The sequence below is a fragment of the Mustela erminea genome, chromosome 9, assembly GCF_009829155.1.
Source record: "Mustela erminea isolate mMusErm1 chromosome 9, mMusErm1.Pri, whole genome shotgun sequence".
In the NCBI taxonomy this organism is placed as follows: Eukaryota; Metazoa; Chordata; class Mammalia; order Carnivora; family Mustelidae; genus Mustela; species Mustela erminea.
The window spans coordinates 101,118,141-101,129,060 of record NC_045622.1 but is presented as its reverse complement, the minus strand read 5'-3'; the positions used below and the strand labels follow the sequence as shown (position 1 = coordinate 101,129,060).

Here is a 10,920-nt window from a genome sequence, read left to right as displayed (position 1 = left end):
GACAGAGAACTGGGGGAGGAGGGCGGCAAGGAGACTTGGGGCCCTGGGCACATCCTCTTTGGGCCTCTGTTTTCCCATCTGCAAAGGCAGGTTGGGGCGGACACCCTCAAACACCTCTCCTGGGCGGGCCTCCAGGTTTCGAATCCGGGCGGGCTCTGAGGGCACCGCCTCGAGCGCGGGAACCTGACCCCGCCATCCGCCAGCTTCCTCCAGGCCTCCCCGACCCCGCGGTTTCCGAAGTGAAGTGTCTGGGCGCCGGGGCGACTAGGACAGTCACCGTGACGCCGGCACCCCGCGTGCGGGCGGCTCGTGTCTCTCCGCAGCGCGCGATGTTTGTCTTCTCGCCCCCACAGACTCCTTTCCACTACCCCACAGGGGCCACCCCGGTGCAGGGCGGCCTGGGAGAGACACGCGCACGCGTCCGTGGGAAGCCCGACAAGAGAGAACTACAGCATTTCTCTCCAGAACCTAGTCCTCCACTGGAGAGGGGTAATTTTTGAAGCAGCCCTCCACCCTCCCATCTTCTCCTCAGGTGCCACGCGGTGCGAGTTGAATCACAGCTCGCCTTCCCTCAGGTCCTCCTGGGCGGTTGACGCTCTAGGAGGCCGCCTCGTAGGCGGGCCGGGCTCGTGACTCTCTAGCCGGCTCACCGTCTCTGTGGTCCGTGCACGGCTTCCGGTGGCGGGACGCGGGGCCGCGCACGCGGGAAAAGCTTCCCCAGCGTCCCCCCCCATCCCCCTTGTCCCCGCCCCCCCTCCCGCGTCCCCCAGCGCGCCCACCGCCCGCACCTGGGCCGTCGCGAGGCTGCAGCTTGAGGAGGTGGGTGGTCGCCGGCCCTGTGCCCCGAGAGGGCGCGGGCCCTGCTCCCCCCGCGGGATCCTCAAGATGGACCGTTCCGCGTTCGAATCCACGGGCAGCGGGCGAATCCATTTTAGGGGGCGGGGGAAGCCGCGGGTCCAGGGCCGCGGCGCGGTGGGAGTGCTGGGAGGGAAGCCTTGCACTCGGAGCTGGGTCGGGGCGCGGCTGAGGGTCAGGCCCCGGGGTTCTGCTGCCCGTTGCCATGGCGCCCGGTGGAGCGCCCCGAGCCGGTGTCGGGTCCCGCTGTAAGCGCTCCTCCAAGCCGGGTTCTCCAGCCCCTGCTGGGCCTGACTTCTTGAGGTCTGCGGGGCCCGCTGTAGGTTTCCAGGCAGAGGAGATTCTGAGACATCCCAGGCTCCGCCAGGGCTTGCCACCTGGCTCCATCCGTGGGCCGAGTGAGATGTTCTCTCTGATGTTTGTCTAGCCCCCTCTTAAATTCAGATTCCCAACGTGCTGAGTGCCCGCACACCCACCCAGGAGTTGGGGCCCTGCTCCCAATCGAGGTCAACAGGGGCAGATCAGTATGGCGGAAACACTGGAGTTCAACGACGTCTATCAGGAGGTGAAAGGCTCCATGGTAAGAAGGATCTTGGCTTTTAGTAAAGGCTGAGAGAGGGAAGGCGGAGTGGACCATTCGCCCATTAGGAAGAGCTTGCTTTGATGATGTTGCTATTTTAGAAAAGGAGCGGGAGGGTAATGTGTAGTTGGTGTTTCCCCCAACAAAGGGCAGTGCATACAGATCTTCCTGCCCCTCCAACGGGGTTACATCGCCAAAAACTCATCGTGAATTGAAAATACTGTTTAAGTCCAAAACGTATTTAAAACATCTAACCCGATGAGCATCGTAGGTTAGCTTAGCCTTAAACAGGTTCACAATGTTTTCATCGGTGTACAGTTGGGCAACACCATCAAACACAAAGTCTACTTTATAACAAAGTTTGAACATCTCATGTAATTTGTTAAATAGTGTCCTGAAACAGTGAAACAGAACGGGTAGAGAAGGGTGGTATGCGTATTGGTTGTTGACTCTGGTGATCAGCCCTGGTGATTGTGTGGCTGACTCGGAGCTTGTGGCTCCGTGCCACCGCCCAGCATCAGGGGACGATTGTACCACCTGTTGCTAGCTTGGGAAAAGATAACAGATTCAAAACTCAAATTATGGTTTCTGTTAAATGTGTATCATTTTCACACCTTCATAGAATTGAAAAATTCTAAGTTGAGCCATGGTAACTCAAAAAGCGTCTGTATAGGCGTTCTAGGATTGCAGTTTGAAAGGGACCTTTCGTGGGGCTCTGTCCCAAGGGCAGACTAGGACCTGCAGGGATTTTGGATGCCCGGGTTTGGTTTTAGGATCCAGATTTCCTGGTAGCTTGTCTCTTCTTCCTCACCCTCCTCCTGCATCTGTTGGTCCTGCATCAGGGTCTGGCCAGCCCAGTTGTAGGCGTTGTGCCCTGGACACAGTGTGTATTGTAACCTTGCATTTGGGCCTGTTTTCCCAACAGAACGATGGCCGGCTGAGGTTGAGCCGCCAGGGTATCATTTTCAAGAATAGTAAGACGGGCAAAGTGGACAATATCCAGGCCGGCGAGTTGACTGAAGGCATCTGGCGCCGTGTCGCCCTGGGCCACGGACTTAAACTGCTTACGAAGAATGGCCATGTCTACAAGTATGACGGCTTCCGAGAATCGGTGAGGTGTCCTGTGGCCATAAACTTCCTTTTACTGTGCCACCTGGTGTCGTATTCTAGAAAGAGTTGGGGCTCTTTTGATAAGCATGTAATTGCTAGTTTTGGCCTCTCAGAGCAGGGCCATTATGGCCATTAAGCAGTGTTCAGCCTTGGGTGTCTTGTGCTTTGACTCCAGAAGGTTTCCTACCATTGTGAATTTTTGGGTGGTTTCTGCTCATTGCCTTTGTCCAGATTCAGAATCTTAGTGCTTTAGTTTGAGGTTTGTTTTTCTGTTTTGAACTGTTTGAGTTAAATGCTTTACTGCATGTTAATTTCCCTTTCATTAAAGCGCTGCCTGTATAAAGTCAGCATGGGGAGACCCATGACCAGGAGGTGACCATACTTTACGCCTCTCCTACTCTGAGATCCAGCCCCTGGCCATAGCTTCTTTCAACAGCTGGGTTTCTGATAGAAGGTAGATTGAGGGCAGTTTCTCAGAGAGAATCCCAGAATGTTTGTGTTAAGGCCACAAGGATTTGTAGGGACTTCTGTCTCCTCTCTGCCCACAGGAATTTGAGAAACTCTCGGATTTCTTCAAAACTCACTATCGCCTTGAGCTGATGGAGAAGGACCTCTGTGTGAAGGGCTGGAACTGGGGGACAGTGAAGTTTGGTGGTGAGTCTGGGGAAGACTGAGGTTTGGAGAAGAAGGTAGGATGCCGGGTTGCAGCCTTTACCTTGTTTTGCTCTTTTTCTGCTACTATTTCTACTACCTATCAGTTTGTAATTCATCATAAATTTATTGAGGACCAGTAGTGTAAGAGGCACTATACCTGGTCTTGAGGGTATAGTGAGGCCAAATAGTCCAGCGCTCTGTCCCTGGGATGGACAGTCTGGCAGGACTGTTGTTTATGCAGACATAAATTATGAGGGGAGGAGCTTGTGGTTGATAAGCCCTTTCCTCTCAGGGCAGCTGCTTTCCTTTGACATTGGTGACCAGCCTGTCTTTGAGATACCCCTCAGCAATGTGTCCCAGTGTACCACCGGCAAGAACGAGGTGACACTGGAATTCCACCAGAACGATGACGCAGAGGTGTCCCTCATGGAGGTGCGCTTCTATGTGCCGCCCACTCAGGAGGATGGTGTGGACCCAGTTGAGGTGAGGCCTCCCCTGGTCTCCTTGAGAGCAGATGGTGCTGAGCAGGCCCTGGCTCGCTTGGAAGCAGGATCCCCTGCTACCTGATCACCAGCTTGTACTTTTGCAGGCCTTTGCCCAGAATGTGCTGTCTAAGGCGGATGTGATCCAGGCTACTGGAGACGCCATCTGCATCTTCCGGGAGTTGCAGTGTCTGACTCCCCGAGGCCGTTACGACATTCGGATCTACCCCACCTTTCTGCACCTTCACGGCAAGACCTTCGACTACAAGATCCCCTATACCACGGTGCTGCGTCTCTTTCTGCTGCCCCACAAAGACCAGCGCCAGATGTTCTTTGTGGTAAGCAGAAACCATGGGGGCTGGATCTTGTCCTGGTGTTTGCCCAATAGATTGGTCTTGCCGGTGTTTGGTTAATGAGCAATTCTTGTGGAACCCTGATCGCTGTGGAACCTTTTCGGCTCTTCCTTACCAGATCAGTCTAGATCCCCCCATCAAGCAGGGCCAAACCCGTTACCACTTCCTGATCCTCCTCTTCTCCAAGGATGAGGACATCTCGTTGACTCTCAACATGAATGAGTGAGTATGTCCTTGAGTTCATGTCCTCCCACTGTCCAGGCAGGAGACTGGTATGCCATTAGAAGGCAGCAGCACCGGTGACCTCGCCTTCCTCTCTTTGTAGGGAAGAGGTAGAGAAGCGCTTTGAGGGCCGGCTCACTAAGAACATGTCAGGATCCCTGTACGAGATGGTCAGCCGGGTCATGAAAGCACTGGTCAACCGCAAGATCACAGTGCCAGGCAACTTCCAAGGGTGAGAGTGCCGGCCTGGCGTTCTGGCCTGACCAGAGGGCGGGAGCGGGGGGGCGAGGCGGGCGCCATGCTGGGTCTTCTTGGTAAGCCCCTCCTGGGCCGGGAACACGATCTCCTCGGGGTCTGGTTGGGTCAGAGCATGACGGGTGTCCGTGGTCTCCATCAGAGCAGCGTAGTGGGTTTTACCCTCAGGGCCTGAGCACATGTGTGTCCCTGCTGGGAGATGTGCGGTTGGCTCCGTGCCTCCTGCTCCTGGGGAGACACTGACTGGGCTCCCCGCCGCCCCCACCAGGCACTCGGGAGCCCAGTGCATCACCTGCTCCTACAAGGCGAGCTCAGGACTGCTTTACCCCCTGGAACGGGGCTTCATCTACGTCCACAAGCCACCTGTGCACATCCGCTTTGATGAGATCTCCTTTGTCAACTTTGCCCGTGGTACTACCACCACGCGTTCCTTTGACTTTGAAATTGAGACCAAGCAGGGCACCCAGTATACCTTCAGTAGCATTGAGAGGTGAGAGCTTCCGCCAGTTGCTTCCTGGGAATCCTGATCTGGACCGAGCCTCTACGGGGAAGCCGGGCATGGCATGGGGGCCTTTCTGAGCCTGTGACTCTTCCCCAGTTTTTCAGGCCTTGAGCAGAAGTTTTCTTTCCCTTCCCTGGGATTTGGTCCTTCTTGGAGTGGTCAGCCTTTGAAAGCCTCTCCCTAGCTTGCTTTCTGTACTTAAATTGTTTCCCATATAATGTGTTCAGTTAGCCCTTCTTCACTCCCCCCATGATGGAAATGCTATCTCTCCCTTTCCTGGAATGAGCTCTGTGCCTGAGAAAACAGCAGCTAATGTTTATTGAGTGCTCACTGTGGGCCAAAAGTCTTCAAACGTCTTCCCACTTCATCCTCACGACAACGCTGTGAAGTACAAAATTCAGTCTCCCCCCTGCTCTGGGCGTATCTGGTGGATGCATACACACCCTCCCCACCTTTTCTTTCCCAGATGCTTGAGACTCTGCATGTTCCTTTTGCGACTAATGTCTGACCCTTCTTTACCACAGTCCTCCGGGGGCTCTCCGAGCTGTTAGCTTGGGTAACGTGGTCAGCACCTCCCGACCCCAAAACCTGTCCCGGCCTGTGGGTATTAGGATAGCGTGCAGCCCACCCTGGGCATGGGCCCCGCCTGTCTAGTAACCTGGTGCATCTCGCCTCACAGGGAGGAGTATGGGAAGCTGTTTGATTTTGTCAATGCCAAAAAACTCAACATCAAAAACCGAGGACTCAAAGAGGTACCTGTGTGTGAGGGAAGAATGAGCCTCCTCTGATCTGTCGGGGGTGTGGAGGGAGTGGGGATTCTTCTGCCTTCTTTTTCACTCTGTCTTTTCTTCTTACCCTTATAGAAAAAAGAGGTGCGTGTGACCCTCCCCCCTTCCCGGTGCAGGTTTCCTCAGCATGACCTTAGATCAGTCTCGCTGCCTCAGGAGCCCCCAGTGGGGCTGGGAGAGGGAGGGGCTTGGACTAACCCGGTTGGCAGGAGGTTCTCGGGCATAGGCCCTGCACGGCGCTGTGTGTGGACCATGCAGGGTCTTCTGGGAGCTGATCCTACTCACAGGCATGGGTTGGGGGGTGCTTTTGAGTGTGCAGGGTTCTGGCACCAGGGTGACTTGGCCCTCACTCGCGTCTCTTCCCTGGCTAGGGCATGAACCCAAGCTACGATGAGTACGCCGACTCTGATGAGGACCAGCACGATGCTTACTTGGAGCGGATGAAGGAAGAGGGCAAGATCCGGGAAGAGAATGCCAACGACAGCAGCGATGACTCAGGAGAAGAAACCGGTGGGCTCGCCTCAGCAGTGCTGGGGCACGAGGGCGGTCAAGCTCTTGCCTGGGGCCAGAGCTGGGCATCTGGGGAGGGGGGCAGGGTCTCTGGGGCAAAGCTGATGCATCCTGTTCTTTTTCAGATGAGTCATTCAATCCAGGTGAAGAGGAGGAAGACGTGGCAGAGGAGTGAGTTTTGGTTCCACTCACAGGGCTGAGGTGGAGGCCTATAAGCTTAAGGGGCCAGAAGATGTCTGAACATTTCTCATGTCTTAATGTTAGCTAGTGACCCAGGGTGGAAGAGCAGCCTCTTCTGAGGTATTACCGGAAATACTTTGGAAGTTGTCAAGGGCTTTGCAAGTCTAAGGCACATAGTAAAACCCAAAAAACAAGTGGGGAGAAAATAGGAATAAGAGCTAGCACCTGCCCACTTCCTTGCTGTGATTTTTGGGGTGAGTTGTTGAGTCTCTGTGTCCTCACCTAGGACCTCAGGTGGTCCCCCCCTGCTGTATTGATCAAGGTTCCTAATGGCCAAGTCAGAAACGTGACTCAAACTGACTTTAGCATAAAAGGGAGTTTTGTAAGTTCACCTAACTGGAGAGTCCAGGGATGTAGTGGGCTTCAGGTACCTGGATCCAGATGCTCAAAAGTTGTGGGGATTCTGTTTTACTTCCTCTGATTTTCTTATTTTTAGGTAAGTTTGGCCCATGCAGTGTCACATGACCCTCAGAAGCTCTGGGCAGGCTTAATGCTATTGGTTTAACACCCAGAAGTGCCTCTTCTCTCAGGGCAGCAGTGAACAGCATGGTCACTGCCCCTTCCTGAGTTACCAGGATGTGTGCTGATGTGCTAGAACTAGGCATGTACCCACCCTTAAATTCTGGGGGTGGACTGAGCCCCTGCTGAGTGGGGGCAAGGTGGTTCCCACAGAAAATTAGGAAGAATTTTTTTCTTTATCCAGAAGAATTGGAAATGAATGTTGGGCAGCCAAAAAACCCAACTTACTTCCCTCAACCCCAAATAGATATGTAGAGCTATATATGTAGATACATGGTATATATACGTACATATACATATATATATATAGGTTTAGCATATGTATAGAGGAGTTTGCTAGTTCTGGTTGCCACATACTTATGAAGGTCAGTGAGCAGATGTTTGCAAAAATCCCTTAAAAATCATCCAGCACCATACAGGTGTAATGTAGGTCTGTCTGTCTGCTGAGGAGTTCCATGCCTATCCGATAGAACTTAATTATATGGGTATGGACGGACTTGGACTGAGGTCGGTTTCCCGTTTTATATGTATTTATATATATATATTTTAAAGTAATATCTATACCCAAGGGGTCTTGAACTCACAATCCTGAGGTCAAGAGCTGAATGCTCTTCCAATTGCTAGTTAGGTGCCCCTAGATTTTATTATATTATTTATCTTTAAAACGTCTCCTCCTTCCTTTTTTTGATGATTTTATTTATTTATTTGACAGATAGCTCACAATAGGCAGAGAGGCAGGCAGAGAGAGAGGGGGAAGCAGGCTCCCTGCCAAGCAGAAAGCCCAATGCGGGGCTTGATCTCAGGACCCTGGGATCATGACCTGAGCCGAAGGCAGAGGCTTACCCCACTGAGCCACCCAGGCCACCCTTCCCTTTTCTATAGTAATTATCTCTTTATCAAAAAAGACTCTGGGGTGGATTAAGACAGCTAACTCAAAGGAAGTGGTGAAGAGAACTTGGGTCGTGTTCTAGGCAAGATAAGACCCAAGTGCCTGTCCCCAAGAGTATGGGGATGGCGTGGGTCAGCCCATGAGCAAAGAGAGCAGCTGAAGCCCACTCGTCATTTTGTCTTCTATTGGCTGACTGATGCCACAGCTGGGTGTGGAGAAGGGGCTAGGTGTGGGGAGGGGACAGCTGAAGCCACTTTAGCTGTGAGGAGGAAGCAGGATGGGGACCAGTGGCCAGGAGGCTGTCCTGTGGTCCCACCTCCCCTTTTTTGGGCAGGTAGCTTTAGACTTGTTTCCCTCCTGTCCTGTGGCCATGGGTGCTCTCCTTCCTGGGTCTAAGCCCCCTCTCCTTGGCAGGTTTGACAGCAACGCCTCAGCTAGCTCCTCTAGTAATGAGGGTGACAGTGACCGGGATGAAAAGAAACGGAAGCAGCTTAAAAAGGCCAAGATGGCCAAGGACCGAAAAAGCCGCAAGAAGCCTGTGGAGGTGCACACTCAGAATGGAAGGGTGGTGGGGAGCCATTCCCTTTACCTTTTCCTGTCTTCCACCAGTAGGGCCTGTCAGGTGGTCCTTCTGCGGCTGCTTTGTGTAGCCAGTGAATATGACCTTGAGGAGTATCTTGGAAATTTTTCTCTCTGGCCTTTGGACTAATTAGCTTCTGGGAGATCTGAATTAGGAGACCAGCTTCTGTCCCAGGAGCCTGAGGCAAGGGGTCCCTAGTGAGTGAGGCAGTGGGTGCCGGGGGAGGAGACAGGGTTCCTGGCCTTGGGAGCTCTTAGTCTAGCTTTATGCCTCTTCAGTCCTCTCATTTTTTTTTCTTTTTCCCCTGAGCAGGTGATCTAAATAATTTGTTTTGGAGAGGGTGGATGTCTGAGAAATAGATGGCTCAAGGCATTTGGATTTTTATGTAGGTGAAGAAGGGCAAAGACCCCAATGCCCCCAAGAGGCCGATGTCTGCCTACATGCTGTGGCTCAATGCCAGCCGAGAGAAGATCAAGTCAGACCATCCTGGCATCAGTATCACGGATCTTTCCAAGAAGGCAGGCGAGATCTGGAAGGGAATGTCTAAAGAGAAGAAAGAGGTGAATGGCAGCAGAGATGAGGGGTGGCAACTGAGTAACTGATAGAGGGGGCAGGGACGGGCCATCGGTACACCTTCTCTGTCTAGATGTTGTCTGCATCAGGAAGGGGGCTCATTCTTCTCTCTTTTTCGTGGGTATGTGTGTGTGTGTGTGACAGGAGTGGGATCGGAAGGCTGAGGATGCCAGGAGGGAATATGAAAAAGCCATGAAAGAATATGAAGGGGGCCGGGGTGAGTCTTCTAAGAGGTGAGTGTTGGGAACAAAATAGCCCAGTAAGTGCTTTTCGGCATCAATTTATGTGGGTCGAGAATTGGCATGTTAAAGATAATAGATGCCTCTGACTGCTGTCGGGCAGTGCTTCTCAAGTCTGGGTAGGCAGTTGCCCAAGTATGGGTAATGTGCTAGAGAATTCCTGAGGTCACTGGATAAATGGGGCCCTTTTCCTGGAGAGTTAGTTTTATTTGAAGGTGTGGAGGAATTAACAAAAAATTATGATGGAATTAACAAAAAATTCATAATTCACATGAAACTTTAGAGATGAAGCAAGGGATGTCAAATAAGTTATGCACGTGAGACCGCTTCAAGCTCTGGTCTCTGATTTTTCTGGTTATTTACTTAGGAGGCTCTCCCTTGGGGCACTTGGGGCTTACCCGGCTGGTGGTTTGCATTTATAGTGAGATGGGCAGTGTGGCTGGGAGTCAGAGAAGCCCTGTTAAAGTTAGGGGTGGATTGATTTTGGTGGTGAACTTGAAGGTCCAGGCCCTTTTCCCTCTTGCTGCTTTAGGGACAAGTCAAAGAAGAAGAAGAAGGTAAAGGTGAAGGTGGAAAAGAAATCAACACCCTCAAGGGGCTCATCATCCAAGTCCTCATCAAGGCAGCTAAGTGAGAGCTTCAAGAGCAAGGAGTTTGTGTCCAGTGATGAGAGCTCTTCCGGAGAGAACAAGAGCAAAAAGAAGAGAAGGCGGAGTGAGGTGTGGCAGGTTTGGGGCTGAGGGGTACCTGAGGCAGAGGGGTGCATATCTAGGGTCGGGTTGTGGTTGGTAGGTCTGTAAGAGTAACAAGGTGGAATAGAAGGGTGCACATGGGAGGTGCTGAAGGTCAGTGCTGCATTTGGGGGTGGGTGGGTATGGGATTAGGGGTCCTTCACCACTGAAAAGTGGTTCCCTGGGAGGGCCCTTAAGAGACCTTTGATTTTCAGGACTCTGAAGAAGAGGAGCTGGCCAGTACCCCCCCCAGCTCAGAAGACTCGGCATCAGGATCTGATGAGTAGAGAGGAGGAAAATTCTTTCTCCTTGGGCTTGCTCTGTGACACCTGCGGTCTCCCCACCCATATTTGGTACCAGTTTCTCCTATGAAATGTAGTCCTCGGGTTTTGTGCCATCTTGACAGGCTCTCCTGGTGGAATGCACTTCGCTGAGGCAGCAGGGGAGATGTCCTCCTCTGCTTCCCAAGGGTGGCTCTTTATCATTCGGGCAGAGATTGGGTGGGGCAGTGCGGTGCAGGGTGGAATCCTGGGCCTGTTCTCCCCACCTTAGGGCTGCTGCTTCTCCTGTTCAAGTTGCTGCAGCAGGGGTCATGTGAGGTCAGGCCTATAGCTCCTAACGGGGGCCTATTTCTACTTTTATTTTGTATTTCTGGTCTGTGAAAAATCAACATTTAATAAAGGGAACTGACTTTGGAAACCATGTCCTAATGCCTTCTCTCTAGCCCTGTTGTATCACCCCATTTTCGGGGGGTGGTGCGTACCATACTGCTGTGACGGGGCAGGGCCCTGCCGGCCAGCCGGGAAGCCAGCCTCCAGGTACATCCTGTTCTGTTCCC

The 10,920-nt window shown here is 52.7% G+C and overlaps 1 protein-coding gene across 2 annotated transcripts; it reads left to right on the top strand.

Annotated features, from left to right (window-relative positions):
* The first annotated feature begins 660 nt into the window (after window positions 1-660).
* SSRP1 (structure specific recognition protein 1) lies at window positions 661-10,781 on the top strand. 2 transcript variants are annotated; one of them, XM_032356520.1, is made up of 17 exons: window positions 661-819; window positions 1,300-1,435; window positions 2,361-2,546; window positions 3,094-3,199; window positions 3,492-3,682; window positions 3,789-4,019; window positions 4,153-4,256; window positions 4,360-4,488; window positions 4,780-5,001; window positions 5,693-5,765; window positions 6,173-6,311; window positions 6,437-6,482; window positions 8,374-8,503; window positions 8,929-9,099; window positions 9,257-9,345; window positions 9,884-10,070; window positions 10,298-10,781. In XM_032356520.1, exons 2-17 carry the CDS (start codon window positions 1,382-1,384, stop codon window positions 10,367-10,369), a joined length of 2,130 nt encoding a protein of 709 aa, XP_032212411.1. In that variant the 5' UTR covers window positions 661-819; window positions 1,300-1,381; the 3' UTR covers window positions 10,370-10,781. The 2 variants fall into 2 exon arrangements, with proteins under 2 accessions (XP_032212411.1, XP_032212410.1); XM_032356519.1 differs by having other exon boundaries at window positions 1,283-1,435.
* The last annotated feature ends 139 nt before the right edge of the window (window positions 10,782-10,920 follow it).

Coding starts and splice junctions, on each gene's coding strand:
- SSRP1 (XM_032356520.1), top strand. CDS start 1,382: ATGGCGGAAACACTGGAGTTCAACGACGTCTATCAGGAGGTGAAAGGC. Junction 3,200..3,491: donor GGGGACAGTGAAGTTTGGTG/GTGAGTCTGGGG, acceptor CTTTCCTCTCAG/GGCAGCTGCTTTCCTTTGAC. Junction 5,766..6,172: donor AAAACCGAGGACTCAAAGAG/GTACCTGTGTGT, acceptor TTCCCTGGCTAG/GGCATGAACCCAAGCTACGA.